Source organism: Rana temporaria, chromosome 11 (genome assembly GCF_905171775.1).
Source record: "Rana temporaria chromosome 11, aRanTem1.1, whole genome shotgun sequence".
NCBI classification, from domain to species: Eukaryota; Metazoa; Chordata; class Amphibia; order Anura; family Ranidae; genus Rana; species Rana temporaria.
The window spans coordinates 70869407-70889040 of record NC_053499.1 but is presented as its reverse complement, the minus strand read 5'-3'; the positions used below and the strand labels follow the sequence as shown (position 1 = coordinate 70889040).

Below are 19634 nucleotides of genomic sequence, written 5' to 3'. Positions count from 1 at the left end.
AAATATCACTAATCTAATAGAAGAAGAAACTTAAATGGGTGGAAATTGGATGCACACTTTATTACCTCAGAATTGATTATGAAATTACCCAGATCCCATATTTATTCTCATTTGCCATTTTTTTTACCCTGGCCCCAGCTGTATCCATGGTTTTGCCTCTTTTACTGTGCGCCAGTCCACTACCCGTGCTAAGTGCGATGCTTCATAATAGCTCACCGGGTCCGGAAGCCCCACTCCTCCTCGTTCTTTAGGTAGAGTCAGAATGGCTCTGCGTACCCTCGGGGGTTTTCCTGCCCAGATAAATCTTACGAATCTTGCCCTCAACTCTTTTTTAAAAAGCCCGCTGATAACTTCACGGGTAGGGTCTGGAACAGATACAATATTCTCGGCATTATGTTCATTTTAATAATATTAATTTTACCAAACCAGGTGAGGATTTCTTTCTCCCATCTCTGAAAGTCCAATTTAATTTGCCTAATCAATGGTGCATAATTCAGTTCAAATACACGATTAAGCCTGTTTGGTATTTTGGTCCCTAAATAGCTTATATGTGAGTCTGTCCATTTGAAACTAAAGTTGTCTGCCAGCTGTTGCTTTAACATTCCATTCATTTCCACTCCCATTGCTTCGGACTTACTGTAATTTATTTTGAAATTAGATATCTCAACATACCTCCGTAACTCCACCAATAATGGCGGTAGGGATATCACTGGTGTAGTTATAAAAAACAGTAAGTCGTCGGCATAAGCTGCCACCTTGTGTTCACTCACTTTTGTTCGAATTCCCCTAATGTCTGTATTTGCCCTTATTGTTCTTAAAAAGGGTTCTACTGTAAGGATGAATATGATGGGTGAGAGTGGGCATCCCTGACGCGTTCCATTGCCTATCGGGAACAATTCAGACATGACATCATTTACCTTCACTCTCGCACTTGGACATGAATATAAACTTGTTTACATTCCTTGTGACAGCAATAAAAGCGATCAATTTATTAAAAAAAAATTTACGTGACAATGTAAAAAAAAAATATTTAAAGAAAAATAGAGAAAACTTGAAGTGCCCCTGCGAGCTCGTGCAGCAAAGAAAACACATATCTAAGTTGCGCCTGCATATGTTAACGTTGTTTAAATCGCACAGGTGAGGTATTGTTGCGACCGTCAGAGCGAGAGCAATAATTCTAGCACTAGACCTCCGCTGTAACTGCAACCTAATCGTATACCATGGGTTATTATAGGCCATTTACCTTCAGTCAATTGGACACTGAAAAATGAAGGACATGATCCCTGGGGTGCCTCCCCTATAACCCTACCCCACGCCATGAATCCAATTTTTTTATTTTTTTTGTACTGTCTGAAGGTGACGAACCTCTTGTAGAGAAAAACTGCTTCACTAATTCATTTTCTTTCTTTAAAGAATTCAAAGAAGGTAATCAACTCCTCGTCTTCTGATGCTTTTTCAGTAGCTGTGTAGTCAGACCAGTGCAACCTCAGTAAAACCTTGGGAGCCATAACCAGGCCCCACGCTGTGGGCATGGCCTGTAATTTTTGCTTCAGGCACTGGATCCTGCATTGGTGCTTATCTTGGCACTTGGTGCAACATATTGATTCAGCTGCAGGGTGCACTACAGGTCCAGGGCTGTAGTTCATCACTATGAAACCAAGTCCCTGAAAACCACTTTTCGGGGGTATGCCCACTGTGACGGGCATAGCCTGGGCTTTTATATTCAGTCCAGTGTCATGGACAGGTAAGTCTTCATTGCTGTATAAATGGGACTATGTCTTGTAATATGTTCACTTATCTATTCCCCAGTCACATGTGCAGAATCTAATGGATTAAAGTTTGGACAGCAGGAGCTGCCTGCAAAAGGTGCTTTACATGAATACCTTTCCAAGGAAAAAAACATCTAGTGAGGCAGTGGACCATTTATTTAAAGAGGTCACATGTAGGAAGGTTTAAAAAAAAAAAAAATACTTTCTCGCACTCCTAACTCTTGAAACTGAAATGTCTGCTCCAATCGGGCTTTAACCCGACTTCAGCCATTCCTTTCGGCCCAAAACTTGGCTTACAAAGGCCACCAAGCCTTCCCCAAAGCTCTCTTCACAATGATGGGGCACCCACACTTCTAATTGTTGATGACTGTTTGCTTCTCTCTGAATCACAGATGTTCCAGGCCAGTGGGTTGAATCGGTTTCAACAGGGTACAAGATGGAGGTTAAGACTCTACCACCTCACCGCTTTCTTCTTTCAACCCAGCCAAAAACTACCCAAGAACCGTTTGGTCCTAGGAAGTGGTTGCACCAGTACTGCCCCAAGACAGGTTCTAATGGTTCTACTCGAACCCATTCATGGTATCCAAAGTCCAATGAAGGAATTCTTCCTTTTTCGAACATAAACTCAACAAACTCCTTCAAATTGCAAAGTTTTTCATATGGAATCTGCAAGGTCAGCAATTGCCTCTTTGAGCCAAGGAGAATTCATGGCATCTGTGTAAAATCAAAGATGCTGATCCACAAGTTCCCATTTACTCACCTTATCAGCAGTTATATGCTTCATAGTGGCAGAAAAAAACTTCCAGTTACTCCCTGCTTCCTGGGACTATGGTATTCATTTCAAAGATCTTTGCACCTTGCTTGCTATCTGGACAAATGTCTTCTAAAGCGGTGATATGCAATTAGTGGACCTCCAGCTGTTGCAGAACTACAAATCCCATGAGGCATAGCAAGACCCTGACAGCCACGAGCATGACACCCAGAGGCAGAGGCATGATGGGACTTGTAGTTTTGCAACAGCTGGAGGTCCGCTAATTGCATATCCCTGTTCTAAAGGATTCAATTCCCTTGCAGCTTTAAAAAAATGTCCAATACGATTCAGCTTGCTGGAAGCCTTTGCCCGAGTGATAAACTTAGTCTTCTCTTCAGCCTTCCATTCACCAAGAATACTTGTCTGGTCCCAGACATATTGAAAATAAGTCTTTCTTCTAGAAAATATTTTTTTTTTTTCTCCAAGAGCTCTTAAACGATGACTGAGATCCAAGAGCAACACCCCCCCCCCCCCCTAAGATTTGCCATGAGAGTTCTGGGCCTAATGGTAGCCTCCTATTTAAGGCAATACCTTTTTAGCCAATTCCATTCAAGAATTCTCCCACAATGTTTTGGCATGAAAAGGCAGGCACTTTCCATTGACTTACTCATGCTTGTATCCAGCCAAGCAAAAACGTCCTTGTCTAGTGAAGGGACACGCCACCTGGGTGCGATCAGACGATGTCACAATGGTGATATATATAAACATCAAGGAGGCATGTGGAGCCTGGCTGCCTTGAAGGAAGCAAACCAGATTCTCTCATGGACAGTCCTATGTCCAATCCCACTGTGTCTCGATTTCTGTGGTCCATGTCTCTAATAACTGGCAGGTGGACTATCTTAAGTGACCGCATGCACCAAGAGGATTTTTCTTTTTATCCAGTCTAATATGCCAAAAATGAGAGATACCAGATGTGACCATCGTGGCCCTCAGATTAAATGGCAAGCAGCCTCTGTTGCCAGAATCGGGGATCCTCTATCCTTGGCTGCGGATGCTCTGATAATCCTGGTCTGAGATCAAGATGAATTGTACCTTCCCTCCAGTGTGAATTCTGCCTCCTCTGCTCCACAAAATAGATGGAGAGGTGAGAAGTAGTTCCAATTGGCCCATTAAAACCTGGTACACAGATCTAAGATATGGGCTTTTGAAACCCAGGTCTTTAAAGGATAGTGGGATTGCGGAAGTCAGATTTCCCTGGTAGAGGCTTTTCTTTCTTTCAGCAGGGTAGGAATCAATTATCGCACCTAGAAGTAATATTTTTACCAAATTACTCTGTGCCTCGACTTCTGGCTTTCCTTCAAACAGGCCTTGACTAGAACTTGTCGCTAAACACCCTTAAAAGAGTTGTAAAGGCAGAAGGTTTTTTATCTTGATGCGTTCTATGCACTGGGGACAGGTGGCTGCACTGGGGACACGGGCAGTTTGCATTTTTGGGCACGGATAAAGTTGTTAATATTTTTATAACTTAATTCTGCATAAAACATTTAAGTGTCATTTCATGAGATTATTTATGAGGGTCGTGTCTGGGGGCGGGACATGGTAGGGGTTGGGCAACTGGTGGCGAGTACGCCTTGAGGCCTGGCTAGTAGCTCAGGACTTAAAATTTTGAGCTATGATCTAGCCCATTAAAGCAAAAATCGCTATACATACCTTTTCTGCAGCCGATGTGGTCTTGTTCCACACTGAGCTGTCAATAGCAGTTTCTCTGTGTAGGCATGTGCAGGAAAGGTAGCCGACAACAGAAGCCCCATAGTCCTTCCAAGCATTTCCCAGCCGATGTCGGCGGTCTCTTGGACACGGCATCCGTCGCTGGAGACCATATTGCCGTCAGAAAGGTATGCATAGCAATTTTCTTTTTTCTTTTTTTTCTTCACAGGGATAAATTGGTTTTAGAATGTGGCTGCCAGTAGATGTAGAGTTTGTTTTTGGCTGAACTTCCGCTTTAAGGAAACCCACTTGCTTACTCTGAAGCAAAAACCTCCTCTTACATGCACACTAAACCAGATCTATAGGAGTTTCATGGGTTTTTGGCAACAGTCCTCTGTAGCCTAACGGTGTAAGGCTGCCACCAACGGTGTAAGGTCTTCTGTTCAAACTTTCTGGAAGTTTAACACCAGGTGGACGTCCAATTTTCTGCAAATGCAGCTAGCATTTGGCTGCAAGATTTTTATGTAGTTGCACTCTGTTTTTTTTTTTTTTTTTTTTTTTTAATTTACACCCGTTTGGACCTTTGAGCACAGTTTGTTTGCATAGTTACGCACTTTTCTTATTCGTTTCTTAGATGTCCCATGGTTTAGAAGTATGTCGTCTGTGTCCTGTAATGTATGAATAAGGAAGGAGGAATTTTGGTTTGCTTCTACACTTCTATTTTGGAGCAAAGTACTGCATCTGTAGTTACTTTACTGACCTTTAACCACTTGCCATCCCGGCCATTGTAGAATGGCGGCCACAAGGTTGCTCTATTGACGTCCTCGGCCCCTCCTGACCACTGGGGGCGCGAGCGCTGGCTGTGTCAATCAGGTGCCGATGTGCGTGCCTGGCAGCCGTGTTGTCCACCAGGTACCCGCGATCGGCAGTTACAGAGTCGGGGACGTGGGTCTCTGCGTCTCAGGGAGAGGAGACCGATGGCGTGTCCCTTGTACATAGGGACAAGCATCAGTCCCCCCCACCCCCACACAGTAGGAATCACACCCAGGGAACGCATTAACCCCTTGATCGCCCCCTAGTGTTAACCCCTTCCCTGCCAGTCACATACAGTAATCTGTGCATATTTGTAGCACTGTTCGCTGTATAAATGTGAATGGTCCCAAAAGTGTCCGCTGTGATATCGCAGTCTTGACAAAAAAATCGCAGATAACCACCATTACTAGAAAAAAAGTCATAATTCTATCCCCTATTTTGTAAGCGCTATAACTTTTGCGCAAACCAATCACTATACGCTTATAGTGTGTGTGTGTGTGTGTGTGTATATATATATATATATATATATATATATATATATATATATATATATATATGTGTGTGTGTGTGTGTGTGTGTGTGTGTGTGTGTGTGTATGTGTGTAATATATCTATCTATCTATCTATCTATCTATCTATCTATCTATCTATCTATCTATCTCTCTCTCTATATATATATATCTCTATATCTCTCAATCTCCGCAGAGATGATCAAATACCACCAAAAGAAAGCTCTATTTGTGGGGAAAAAGACGTAAATTTTGTTTGGGAGCCACTTTGCACGACCACGCAATTGTCATTCAAAGCGTGACAGTGCAGAAATTTTGCCAGGGCAGGAAGGGGGTATATGTGCCCAGTAAGCAAGTGGTTAATGAATGTCCCACAATGTGCAGAATGCTAGATTCTAGAAAAATTGAAAGAGATCCCATTTAAAACAAAACCTAAAAGGACACCTTGAGCCCATAGGTGAAACATCATGGCTTACATAGTGATGGCTGGGCCCTGTGTATCAATATAGCTGTAGTTTCGCCTAGTTTGATACATAGATCACATCCATGTATTGCATCAATCCCCATGTTTGAAGGTTTATCGACGTAAGTGAGCAGAGTTCTTTTGACCAAGACATAATTGAGGAGATGCAGTATCTTACATATTGTGTTATATGAATTCTCTAAGGCTGGGTTCACGTTTAAGTGAATTGGATGCAGGTTTTCCCACGTTCAATTTGCATAACAGGACCACACATCTGGGTGGCCGCAGCCTGTCTTTGCCTCCTTGGGTGCGAATTAAGGCAGAACAGGGACATACCTGCAAGCCATGGCCGCAGCATGTGTCAACACAGCCTAATCCTTTAGTAAATGAAGCATCAATAGTTGCACATGTGGGAGACTGTCGTGCTTTGTCTGCAAGATGGCGACTTGCATTTAGAGAAATACAGTGGCTTGGCTCGAGAACAAGCATATTGTGCTCAAACATTTAAAACAAGGACAATATGTCTTTGTAAAGATAGTGGACATCTGCACATGTAAGATTTGTTTGCATGAGGCTACAGAATACAAATTTTCTTATGCCCAAATTCCTTGTATGCCATGCAGTAAAGTCGAATTATGATTTTCACCACACATGTTCAGTGTTTTAAACTGCTGACCAAAGCCTAACAATATATTCAGGGAATGCTTCATGTTGCATGCACCAGCTGGTGGGCATTCTAGAAGGCCAGTGAAATAAGTTCCGTGCATTGCTCGGGTTGTATGTTTTTTGTTTTTCAAAAATTCTTTAATTGTATACACCACAGCATGTTGACATGTGGTTATGTGCATTATGCTTTTGTAAAAATGCAGATCTTCTAACCTAGCAGAGTGTGTTGTATGCAAGTTTATAGTCCTGTATATAAGGCTTCACAAATATGGAGAGATGGCTGCCATAACCTATTGACTGTCTTTGATGAACTGGGTGCCAATGTCGCCATGTTAAGAGTTTATATGTTAATTGCGATATGATATTTTCTCTTATCGTCCATGGACGGACACAGCTCCTTAAATCTTGACAAGTGGGTTATGTTCCCTGTTTACAGGAGAGGACTAGGCAGAAACATGTTAAATAGTTAAATACATGTTACATTAACAGAGTTGAACAGCCCCGCCCAGGGGGCGGTCCCTCCAGACATAACCCTCCTCACTGCAGCTTGCAGCCTCAGTTTCGTTCTGCCTAGCAAAGGAGAAGGACGTATGGCTCCCTTTGGGCCCAGCGCCCTGAGGAGAAATTTTATTTTATTTTACTTTACTTTTTCTTGAAGAATCTTCTTTCAACTGTTGGCTGAGAGACAGGCTGGATATTATAGATCCTTGTAGTCTACTCAGTCCGACCAGCAAGCGTGGCACACCTTTGCAAAGAGGCTTGGTCTGCCACGCCATACCTCATGACTCCTGGGGTGGCCGGTGAGCTTTGCTCCGAGGTCCACATATGACTGAGCTGTGGTGTTGTCTCAATCACAGTGGACCGGGCCGACAGCTACCTCCATTGCGGTTGTAGGTCTGTCAGGAATGCGTCAGCGAGTCCTCGCTCGGACGGGTAAGTACAGTCCTTCCTGCTTCGGTGGGTTGGTACAGCTGGGCATTCCTGGGGTTCGGGGGTCCCTTCCCCTTACTTCCCTGCTCCTTTCCCTTGCTGCATTGCTAACATTGCCGCTGTCAGGGGGGAGGGGCCTTCCTGAGGGGACTGTTATCTGGCCTGTGTTTTTTCTTTTTTGTATTGGGCTTTCCTGTGAGGTAAAAAGCCCTGTGATGAGCACAGATGTTTATGATTATACTTCAGCAGACGCTGACTGATTGGTGACACCTGTAATGGTTTTGCTTTTTATGCTGTATCTGTGACTTGTCCTTAAATAAAACAGCCCTATGAGGCTTTTCCTGTTTAAACACAGGTCCCTGCAAAAGTTACCTCACGGTTCTTTTCCTCACAGGCAGCGCTGTGCAGTCTCCTCCTGAGGGAGTCCCCTGGTTACCCCTGGTCAGCGCAGCAAGTGGGTGAGAGGCCCTGAATAGGGCTCTAGGAACTTTTGTCTATTTGTATGGACAGATGTGCATATTATAATACACACTATATGTAAATATTGGAGTCAGTATCTGGGTCCTTCCCCACATGCTGGTGGTGGCAGCAGGTGTTAGCACCTGGGATTCCCACAGAGTTTTTATTGTTAGTCCTGGACACAGTTTGTGCCAGGGTGGGGGTGGACTGCGGGCGGGCGGTAAAAGAGTGCCCCCTTCCCCCGTTATCCCCTGGGGAATGCTCTGTTATGGAGCCATGGACTAGGTACCTAGTTGAAAAAAAAAAAAAAAAAAAAAAGGCAGAATAAGGCATTTATGGGTGCGCTTTTTACTGCTGCAAGGGACTCTCCTAAGCTGCATAGTGCAGCTGGGTTTCCGCTGAGGGCTCGGTCTTTTTTGGATCACACAAATCAGACCGCTGTGTAGGTTTTTTCCTTCTGTGCCCTTCTTTGATAATTTCTGAGATGCGGAATGAGAAAAGCCACTGAGGGCTTTTGTAGTCCCTCACCGCCGGGCGGGAACCCCTACTTGTATGGATCTGACTGATAGAAGATCCGAAGTACTGACCCGTTCCATGTTTACCATGCTGGGGTCTGGCTTGCGGCCTATTGTGGCCACTACACTGGGGTCTCAGTGGTCGCTGGCGCTATTTTTTTGGGAGATTTTTCAATTACATTGAAAACTCCCATTGGCGCCCATTTTGTCGTAGCCACGCTATGGCGCAGCTTACATTGTGCTGGCCTTTTTCCTGTGGCCGCGTTCTGAACGCTCGGCGGCCATCTTGGAGTAGTCCTGACCCCTAGTGCTGTATACAACTCACAGAGTGAGCATTTTGCACCAGACAGTGGAGGAGCACCGACTCTCTCCTGAGGTTATTAGCCTAGCGGACCAGCTGGTCCAGGGCCTCATATAGGTCTGTGATGCTTCATTGAATGCTGCGCCCTTGTTATCCAGGGCGTCTGTTTCAGAATGGTTTTATGCACACGGTAGTGTAGTGCTTAACTCCATTACTTGGCAGCAAAAGAGTCATTGGTTCGAATCTGCACACTGACGCCAATCTGCACACTGACGCCAATCTGCCTGGAGCTTGCATTGTCGCTCCCTGTGTCTGTGTGGGTTTCCTCCGGGTACTCCGGTTTCCTCCAAAGACATGTGTGCATACACCTACATAATATACATACACACTATGTGTGTGTATTATTTAGGGGCAACCCTCCCAGGCCGTCAAAGGCCCAGCTGGGGGACTAATCTGTCCCTGGGTGCATAAGCCGATCACGCCGGCACCCAAATCCTGCCAATGTATATAGCCTTCCCTCCCTGTCTCTAGGTGGGAGGGGCGGCTTGCAGGTTCACAATTCAGTGAAACCTCCCTGCTCTCCGACTAGTGGGTCTGCGAGGTGGTCTCTTCGGAGTACTAGATAGGGTTTCCTCCTATCCACAGAACAAAGTTCTGTCCTTGTGTCTTCCCCTCCCGGCACGTCGGTCTGCCTTGGGCAGTGTGGGATTTGCTAAGCTGCAAGGTAATTTTACCTTTCCTGCAGGACGAGAGTTTTGGGGTTTTCTATGGGCCTCAGGCCCTAAATACCTTTGTGAACGTCGGGTAGTTCCGCATGGAATCCATTTGTTCGGTGGTGTCCTGACGTCCTCGGACATCAGGGACGCATACATGCATGTCCCGTTTTGCACATGTCACAGTGTTTTTTTCTGTGCTTCGTGATGAGAGAAGGGTCTCTGTCAGCCTGTGGCCCTCCCTTTTGATCTGGCGTCAGCACCATGGGTTTTCAGCTAGGAGCTCGCACTTATTTGAATTTTGTTGGGACAGCGAGGCTTTGCCTCATTGGCTACTTTGACGACTTTCTTCTGAGAGCAGCTTCTGTCTCCGACCTAGTGGATGGGTTATTCCCATTCAGACCCTCCGAAGATTCGGGTGGATGTTAAACGTTTAGGCCAGAAAGTGTAGCTCAGTGGCAGCAAGCCTGCCCTACATGTGTGCGACCCAGGGTTCAAATTATGGCATGCTAGGTTCCGACTCAGCGTTGGAGTATCTAGTGTTGATCCAGACTCCTCAGTGGCAAAGGTCCTTCTTCCCCTGGAGAAATTGCAGACTCTTCAGTCTGCGGAGAAGGTATTGGCATCACGCAATCGGTCTTCTCTCCGGGCGCCTGCTGGTTCAGGGTCTGTGGGTAGCCTCCTTCAAGGTGGTACTGTATGCCCAGTTCCACACCCTGGTTTTCCAGTGGAACTACTGTCCAGGTGGTAAAAATCTCTTGTCTCTGAAATCATTAGATTCCTGTGCGCCACCTAGTCAGAGTCTCTCTGAGTTGGTGACAGAGATTCCCGACTCTTCGGTCCGGGAAGTTGTTCCTTCCTTCCAGTGGTCGGTGTTTACGACGAATGCCAGCTCACGGGTTGTGAACCTGGAGGTTCACAAAACTGGGGGGTCCAGTCGGCCCTGAGTCGCTGGACTTGCGTGGACCTATGACCACACCTCCTTGAATGTGTCTGGTCTCGGTAGCTACCCAGGGTCGGGCCTGGCTAGTGCCTGGTGGAAGACCGCCTGGGAATACCAGGTGCTGTCTACTGTTCATTGTCCTACTATTTTAGGCGATCAGGCTATGCTTCTCCTTGTGGTCGACCAATCTGGTTTCAGCCGGACAACGCCACGGCCGTGGCTTCAGTCTACCATCAGGTATGCCAGCAGGCAGACTACTGGAGTCGCCAGATGCTGGACCAGGGCGACTGGTCTTTGTGCTTGGGGTGTTTCGGCTCCCTTGCAGGAGGTGAGCCTCACATGGCATGGATCTCCTGGCAGCTTGTCTCCGCCGCAAGGGTGTCAGTTAGTGGCCAGGTCTAGTGATCTTGTACAGACGCGTCAGTCGCGCTGGTGGCCCTGTGTTGTCTGTATCGGTGATTTTTTGCCATTCCTCCATGGTAGTTGCTTCCTCGGCCGCTCCACAGAGTGGATGCTGAGGAGATCCCGATGATTCTAATCGCTCCAGATTAATCTCGGCGTCCTTGGTACGCTGATATCGGGCGCCTGGTAGCGGAGGCACCCTGGCGATTGCCAGGGCAGGAGGTTCCTGTCTCAAGGTCCCATACTTCCTCCTGTTGTACAGTCACTGACTTGCTTAACATGGTTATTGGAAGCCAGACTTTAGGTGACCAGGGTCTGTCTGACTCGGTCATCTCAACAGGGCACCGTAGTCTTCTTCCGGAGGATCTACCGTCGCACCTCTCTTGGTGCGAAGGGATGGAGTGACGTCCACGGGCGTACTTTCAATGTCCAGGGTCCTGCTGTTTTTAAAGCTTGGATTGGATCTAAAAATTGCTTAAAGCACCGTTTGAGGGCAGATTTCAGCCTTGGCTGTGTTCTTTTAGTGGCCTTTTTGCGGCCCGTTCCCTGGTGGGTCCCCTTTTTTTGTGTGCAAGGGTTTGTCATATACTTTCCCCTCTTGGCCCATCTCTTCCCCCATGAGTTTTGACTCTGGTGCTCTCGGTTCTTCAGGAACCTTCCTTTTGGAAACATCAGAGAGATTTTCTCTTGACACTATCTCAGAAGGTGGCCCCTTTAGTGGCCTTTACCTCTGTTAGAGGGGTTTCTGAGTTGGCGGTCTTGTCTTGCAAGCCGCCATGCTTGATCCCCCATAAGGATTAGGTGATGGTGCGCCCGCGACCTTCCCTTCTTCCGAAGGAGGTTTCGGCCTTTCATACTTTAGGCGTGGTACGCGCTTTGCGGGTATACCAGCCTACTACGGCTCCATTTCGGAGCTTCTGACTCTCTTTTGTGTCGGTGTCTGGTCCACAAAAGGGCCTGGCGGTCTCGTCGACCACCATTTCTCGGTGGATCGGGCAGGCCGTCATACAGGCCTATGCTCCTAAGGGCGGGCCCCCCCTTTCCGGTCACGGCACTTTCGACCAGGGAAATTGGTGCTTCCTGGGTTTTTTTTTTTTTTTTTTTTTTTCCCGACATCATGCGTCGGTCTCACAGGTGTGCGAGGCGGCGATTTGCTCGTCCGTTCACGCTTTTTCCAGAATGGTTGCTGTGAGTGCATCTTATGTTTTTTTCAGCCGCTAGTTTTTGCCGGCGACTGTTTAAAGTTGCACCTCCTCCGTTGAGGAGCTCTGCTTGTTTTGGGGTGAAGTTAAAATTGTTTTTACTGATATATTTCCCACCCCTCGTTTTTTGACACTGCTTGGGGACGTCCCACTTGTCAAGATTTAAGGAGCTGTGTCCGTCCATGGACGATAAGAGAAAATAGGATTTTTTGTACTCACCGTAAAATCCTTTTCTCTGAAGTCCATGGACGGACACAGCTCCCACCCCTCCTTTTTAGGTTTGTACTGCTTGTTACGAACTGAGGCTGCAAGCTGCAGTGAGGAGGGTTATGTCTGGAGGGACCGCCCCCTGGGCGGGGCTGTTCAACTCTGTTAATGTAACATGTATTTAACTATTTAACATGTTTCTGCCTAGTCCTCTCCTGTAAACAGGGAACATAACCCACTTGTCAAGATTTAAGGAGCTGTGTCCGTCCATGGACTTCAGAGAAAAGGATTTTACGGTGAGTACAAAAAATCCTATTTTTTTGGTGTGTAAGCAAACATCAAGGTTTGCGAAGTCCATGTTGTGCAAAGCTCTGTCACACTGGTTCTGCCATCCTGTTACTAAAGCCTTGCTAAAATAGTTTACACCAAGTTATTCTGAAACTACTGTACTGTAAGCTACATAACACTTATAAGTTCACCATTCTGATTTGTGCGTAGGAAAGTCTGTCAATTGCCTGCACCTGGCTGCAAGCAGTGTTGTGATGCCCAGCACATGTCATCAATGTGGGGAGACAGTTGTGCTCTTGGTTGCACTACTAAAGGAACTTTCGTCCCCTAAACTGAGCCAGTGTCAGACTGCTTACATGAGAAATGATTATGTGCAAAGTGCAGTGTCCCATAGAAACCTACTATACTACTTTACTTTAAGGACAAGTAAAATACTGCACCATATTTATTTATTTTTTTAAGTTTTTCACTTCTGTGCTAGTCTAGATATGGTAATGAAATGCTAATTACGTATGTGCTTCATTAGTTTGTCTTTTACACCCTTCTTCCTGTAATTTGTATTTTTTTCTTCTTTTTTTTCCCCCTCAAGGTACCGATTATTAAACTGACAGATTCCTATACTGAAGTAAAAGTAGACATAAGTTTTAACGTGCAGAATGGGGTAAAAGCAGCTCAGCTTATCAGGGATTTTATTAAGGTTTGTATAGTGTTTACAAATGTTGATATGCTCAAGTAATATGTGGAAAAAAATTGTGACAACACTGAAGAATTTACACTTTGCTACAATGTAAAGTAGTGAGTGTACAGCTTGTATTTTGTCTCCACAAAATGACCCAACAGTCAGTCATTAATGTCCAAACTGCTGGCAACAAAAGTGAGTACACCCTTAAGTGAAAATGTCCAAATTGGGCCCAATTGGCCATTTTCCATTCCTGGCGTTGTGACTCGTTGGTGTTACAAGGTGTGAATGTGGAGCAGGTGTGTTTAAATTTGGTGTTATCGCCAGGGTGGATTTGATTTAAAGCAAGTCTAATCGATGATAAAAAGGCTTGATTAAAATCAACTCAATTTTTAAATCATACATTTTAAAGAGCAACTGTCATCTCTGTCCCACAGCAGCTCCTCCTCTGACCTGCTGTTGACTCGCCAACAGTCTCATTCACTTTAATGGAATGGCTGATGATGTGACGGTGACACAACAAGGTGAAGGACGTGGCGGCAGCAGGTGAGTTGATGCCTAACAGGTGCTGCCATGATGGATCTGAAATTAAAGGTGCTCTTTAAATGTAAGGCCTTATTCTTGCTAGTAGTTAAAATCTTAAATATTTGCAAACAAAATGAAGGTTTCCTATTTAGATTAATAAGCTGTCAGGTTAGTAAAACAGCGTTGTCAGAACCGATTCAATCATACAGTTTGTAGTGTACATATATTTGCAAAACAATGGGATAAAGGAATATTCCTGACCTTGAGTTTATCTCATGGTTACTGTGAAATGGTGTGACTGCATCAATGCAGTGCTTTTTATCTCGGCTTGCAGAGCTTGGATTCATTGAAGGAGTTAAGCAAAAATGTAACTGTTGCAGAATATACAACCTCATGCTACATGATTAAGCTCCATTTCATGCTGCAGAAACGAAATTATTAATGTATTTTAAATCGAAAACCATCTTTGGATAGATTTTTACTCTAAGCATTTTAATAACACACATTTGATTAAAAAAATCAAATCGATTTAAATAATAAAAAAAGTATTGATTTTTATATCCATCCTGGTTCTCGCTCACGCGTGCGCTCTCTCTTGCGCATGTCAATGAAAGTAAAACATGGTACCTTATTGCCTGGAGCTCTCTGAGGATCTGAAAAAAAAGAATTGTTGCTCTACATAAAGATGGCCTAAGCTATCAGAAGATTGCCAAGACCCTGAAACTTAAGCATCAGCATGGTGGCCAGGACATACAGTGGTTTAACATGACAGGTTCCACTCAGAACCGGCCTCACTATGGTCGACCAATTTCCTTTGGGAAAGAGATGTATGAGTGCTGCCAGCATTGCTGCAGAGGTTGAAGGGGTGCGGGGGGAGGGGGGGGGGTCTGCCTTTCTCAGTGCTCAGACCATACGCCGCACACTGCATCAAATTGGTCTGCATTGCTGTCATCCCAGAAAGAAGCCTCTTCTAAAGATGATGCAAAAGCCTGCAAACAGTTTGCTGAAGACAAGCAGACTAAGGACATGCATTATTGGAACCATGTCCTGTGGTCTGAGACCAAGATAAACTTATTTGGTTCAGTTGGTGTCAAGGGTGTGTGGCGGCAACCAGGTGAGGAGTACAAAGACATGTGTGTATTGCCTACGGTCAAGCATGCTGGTGGGAGGGTCATAAGTGCTGCTGGCACTGGGGAGCTACAGTTCATGTTCATTGAGGGACCCATGAATGCCAACATGTACTGTGACATACTGAAGCAGAGCAGAATCTCCTCCCTTCTGATAACGACCCCAAACACACCTCCAAGATGACCACTGCCTTGCTCAAAAATATGAGAGTAAAGGTGATGGACTGGCCAAGCATGTCTCCAGTAGGGATGAGCCGAACACAAACCCCCAAACCCCACCCCCCCACCCCCCGGGTTCGCATCGCAGCAGAATATGCGAACGGCAAAAAAATTAATGCGAACACTGTTAGTCTATGGGACACGAACATCAAAAAGCTAAAGTGAGAATTTTAAAGGCTGATATGGAAGTTATTGTCGTAAAAAGTGTTTGGGGACCTGGGTCCTGCCCCAGGGGACATGTATCAATGCAAAAAAAAAAAAAGGTTTTTAAAAACGGCAGTTTTTTCGGTTATTTTAATAATGCTTTAAGTGAAACAATTTTCCAGGCCCTTTGGGTCTGGTATGAATATTAAGGGAAACCCTGAACCAAATATCTGGCCTTTCAGGTCTGGTATGGATGTTAAGGGGAACCCTGCGCCATTTTTTTTAAATGGCGTTGGGTTCCCCCAAAAGATCCATACCACAACCTGGCAGGCCCCAGGAAAGGGACTATAGCGCCTCCATAGGAGACGCTTGTGACGGTATCGGTATGATATCCCCGTCAAAGATTCACTTCTTCCATAAGAACATCACCCAATATTCCACTATGAGGAATATTCCTGAGATCGCCCATTAAGCCACACATTAGTCCAGGCTTACTGCTAGAACAAGACAGAGTTTAATGTTATAACACACACAGCTTATATGTCATTTCCAAAACTGTTACAATGACAAATCTCTGCCCCCCTTACACAGTGTGGGGTCTTCAATACAGCTCCCTTGAAATAAAGATATTTCTTTGAACTAATCAGTATCTAGCCGGTTCGGCTCCGCATATAGAGAGATAATTACCACAATGAAGCAATCAGCATAATTAACATGAGCCACTTATCTAATCACAGTAACCAGTAAACACAGGGCTAGAACAATTAACATTTGAAACAGGGCTGGCTGCAGAAGGGTAAATACAATTAACAGCCTTAAACAAGCAGGGAGGATTAAACTGAAGAATATAGGTAAAAAGTCCTTCACAATGGCCCCCCTTCTTCTCCCTGCTCCGGAAAACCCGGTTGGACCTTTCCTGGTCCAGTAGGGTTGACGGGTTCAGAGCTTTTAGTCCGAGGTTAACTCCGTTTGGCGTGACTGACCTCCCTTGGCAACTGCTTCAGACTCAGGTATGCCACCGGGTCGTCGGATCACACGCCGGTCAGTCCCCAAGTCTTTGTGCGATCTGCAAAGTCACCAGAAGTCAGTGTGAAGACGGCGAATGGGTCTTTGCGCCGCCATCTAGGTGTCCCGCTATGGGAGGGGCAGGTTATGGCTCTGAAGTGACAGTCACAGGAGATTCATAAAAAGAAAAAGTTATATTTGTTGAAATGCTGTAGCACTGGTGCTCAGAGTCCGGGGGGGGCGGGGACTCGGAGCCCCATAAGGTCAGCCACCCCCTGCTCCTTCCGCAGCCGCCGGTTCTCCTCTTTGAGCTTCTCCAGCTCCATCTCCAGTTCATGGAGCCTGGGGGGGTCAGCCCGCTGTGACCTCAGGTGGTTGTTCTCCTCCTCCATGCGGCTTATGCACTCCTCCAGCTCTATGTACTCACGGATCAGCTCCTGCTTGCTCATGTCCTGCAGGCTTTCCACGTGGTCCTTCATCATCAGGAACTGGGTGGTGGTGTAAGGGGCCACCGGTGGGCCCTTGGCGAACATCTCGGCCCGGATCTGGGGCGCCCGCTGCGATTTCATCTCCTCCAGTCGCTTCTTCTCCTCCCAGGTCCGCTGGTTATATGACTTCCAGGACCTCTTCTTCTTGGAGGGTAGCTGGCGGTGCCTCTTTCTGCCCAGCTCCCTCCAAGGCCCCTCCGGCTCATGGCTGTCGCCCATGACCAGCTGACAATGGTGTTCCCTGTTGTCCGTAATAACAGATTGTACCATGAGGGCTTCGTAAGGGGTGCCCAATGGTTCTTCCTGACCCAGCTCCTGAGAATCCCAAGCCGAGTCTACACAATGGGCTGCTGCTGGTGGGCGGTACCCAGGTTGAGACCAATTTGACCTGGTGTTGTCATTCATGGGGCAATTCTGCTTGAAGTGACCCAACTGTTTGCACCGGAAGCAGCGTTGTTCGTTGTCCTCCTGGCGTGGGTAGCGAGGGCTAGATGTCATCGGTCTGTTAGGCGGTTGGTATCTAGCGGCTGGTGGGTGTGAGGGCGCCGTTGGTTGTGGAGGTTGTACCCGTGGTGTGACCTGGTTTGTCTTGCGAGTATCCGCATATTCATCCGCCAACTTCGCGGCCTCTGGTAGAGTCATGGGCCTGCGATCTCTCACCCAATCCTTGACGTCCGTCTGGATGTGATTGTAAAATTGCTCCAGGAGCATTAGTTGCAAAATGTCCTCTGCGGTGGTGGCCTGGCTGCTGTTAACCCAGTTAGAGGCCGACAGGGACAACTGGCATGCCCATTCCGCGTAAGAGTCTTTCGTGGTTTTGCGTGAGTCCCTGAACTTCTGTCGGTGGGACTCTGGGGTTACTGCATAACGAGCCAGGAGCACTTCTTTAACCCTGGCGTAGCTATGGATATCCTGATCTGGCACGGTCCGGAAAGCATCAGAAGCTTTGCCTGACAGTTTGCCCGACAATATTGCAACCCACTCTCTTCTAGCTATTCGGTGCAGGTTACATTGTTGCTCAAAATCCGCCAGGTAGTTATCAATTTCAGTCCTTTTCATCAAAAGCTTTAAAAGCGCTAAACGGAATCTTCCTCGTGTCTGCTGTGCTGTACTCACTGTTTGGAGGATGTGCGGCTGCTTGTTGGACTGCTGCCAGTTTTAACTGTAGCTCGGCGTCTCTTATTTGTTTATCCTTCTGTAGTTCTGCGTCTCTTATTTGTTTATCCTTCTGTAGTTCTGCGTCTCTTATTTGTTTATTTTCCTCCGCTAACAGGTCCATCACTTTCAGCACCACATCCGGCGTTGGGTTCGGGCCGAACCACGCTAGCTTCTCTCTCATTAGCTTGTTGGCTGGCGATTCCTCCTCCTGAATCACTGGTGTCTCCATCTCTTGTACTGCTGGCGTTGCTGCAATCCCGTCCTCCTGGTCTATCTCCATTGATTCTGCTATGATGACCCGCTTGGTTTTGTTGCTAGCAATCCTTCCACAAACTTCCAGTAGTTCTTCCAGTGTCTGCTTGGAATCCCGGGTGTGAAGGGGAATAGAAGGGAAAATCCCACTGCTACCAACCAATTGTGACGGTATCGGTATGATATCCCCGTCAAAGATTCCCTTCTTCCATAAGAACATCACCCAATATTCCACTATGAGGAATATTCCTGAGATCGCCCATTAAGCCACACATTCGTCCAGGCTTACTGCTAGAACAAGACAGAGTTTAATGTTATAACACACACAGCTTATATGTCATTTCCAAAACTGTTACAATGACAAATCTCCACCCCCCCTTACACAGTGGGGGGTCTTCAATACAGCTCCCTTGAAATAAAGATATTTCTTTGAACTAATCAGTATCTAGCCGGTTCGGCTCCGCATATAGAGAGATAATTACCACAATGAAGCAATCAGAATAATTAACATGAGCCACTTATCTAATCACAGTAACCAGTAAACACAGGGCTAGAACAATTAACATTTGAAACAGGGCTGGCTGCAGAAGGGTAAATACAATTAACAGCCTTAAACAAGCAGGGAGGATTAAACTGAAGCATATAGGTAAAAAGTCCTTCAACGCTCTTCCGGTGTGACAGTTTTTTTTTTAGCTTAGGGCGGGGCCACCAGTCGCATGCGCAGGCTGACCCCGCCCCCTCTGATGCATGGAGAAAGGCTGGGGTTACCCATTGACGTGTATGGGCTTCACGGGAAACCCGCGGTGCGCAAGAGGGGGCAGTGTTCCCGTATACGTCATTGGGTAACCCAGGCCTTTCTCCTTGAGTCAGAGGGGGATGGGGTCACCCGCGCATGTGACGGGCGGCCCCGCCCTCAGCTATAGAAGAGCTGTCACACCGGGAGAGCGTCAGTCGGGCAGGTGGTATCGTTCGTAGCGGCTTTTATTTTTTTTGGTATCGCTCGAGACTGGATTGCGTCGTTTGGAACCTTTTTTTATTTTTTTTTATTTTTTTTATTTTAATAACGTACTTGTCCCAAACTGTCTCCTGTGGTTTTTAATGTTTTGACACTTTTTTCTTTTTTTGTGAAATGGTAGGAGTACAATGTACCCCGTTACCAATTCACATGGGAGGGGGGGAGCAGGATCTGGAGTTCCCCTTTGTTAAAGGGGGCTTCAGATTCCGATAAGCCCCCCGCTCGCAGACCCCCACAACCACCGGGCAAGAGGCTCTTTCGTCCCCCCCCTTTCCTCTTTTCCTTTTCCTTTTTCCTCTTCTGACCTTTATCTGTATTGCCGGGACCCGACAATTCATTATAGTTGCGAGTAGTTTTAAATGACTTTTTTTTTTTTCCTTTCCTT

The 19634-nt window shown here is 46.3% G+C and overlaps 1 protein-coding gene across 3 annotated transcripts in view; it reads left to right on the top strand.

The window, feature by feature from the left end:
- TENT4B (terminal nucleotidyltransferase 4B) overlaps positions 1–19634 on the top strand; it is a 115289-nt gene that overhangs the window by 49936 nt on the left and 45719 nt on the right. For all 3 annotated transcript variants that reach the window (XM_040328717.1, XM_040328715.1, XM_040328716.1), the window contains exon 5: positions 13227–13334. In XM_040328717.1, coding sequence (XP_040184651.1) covers positions 13227–13334 — 108 coding nt within the window. The remainder of the gene's footprint in view (positions 1–13226; positions 13335–19634) is intronic.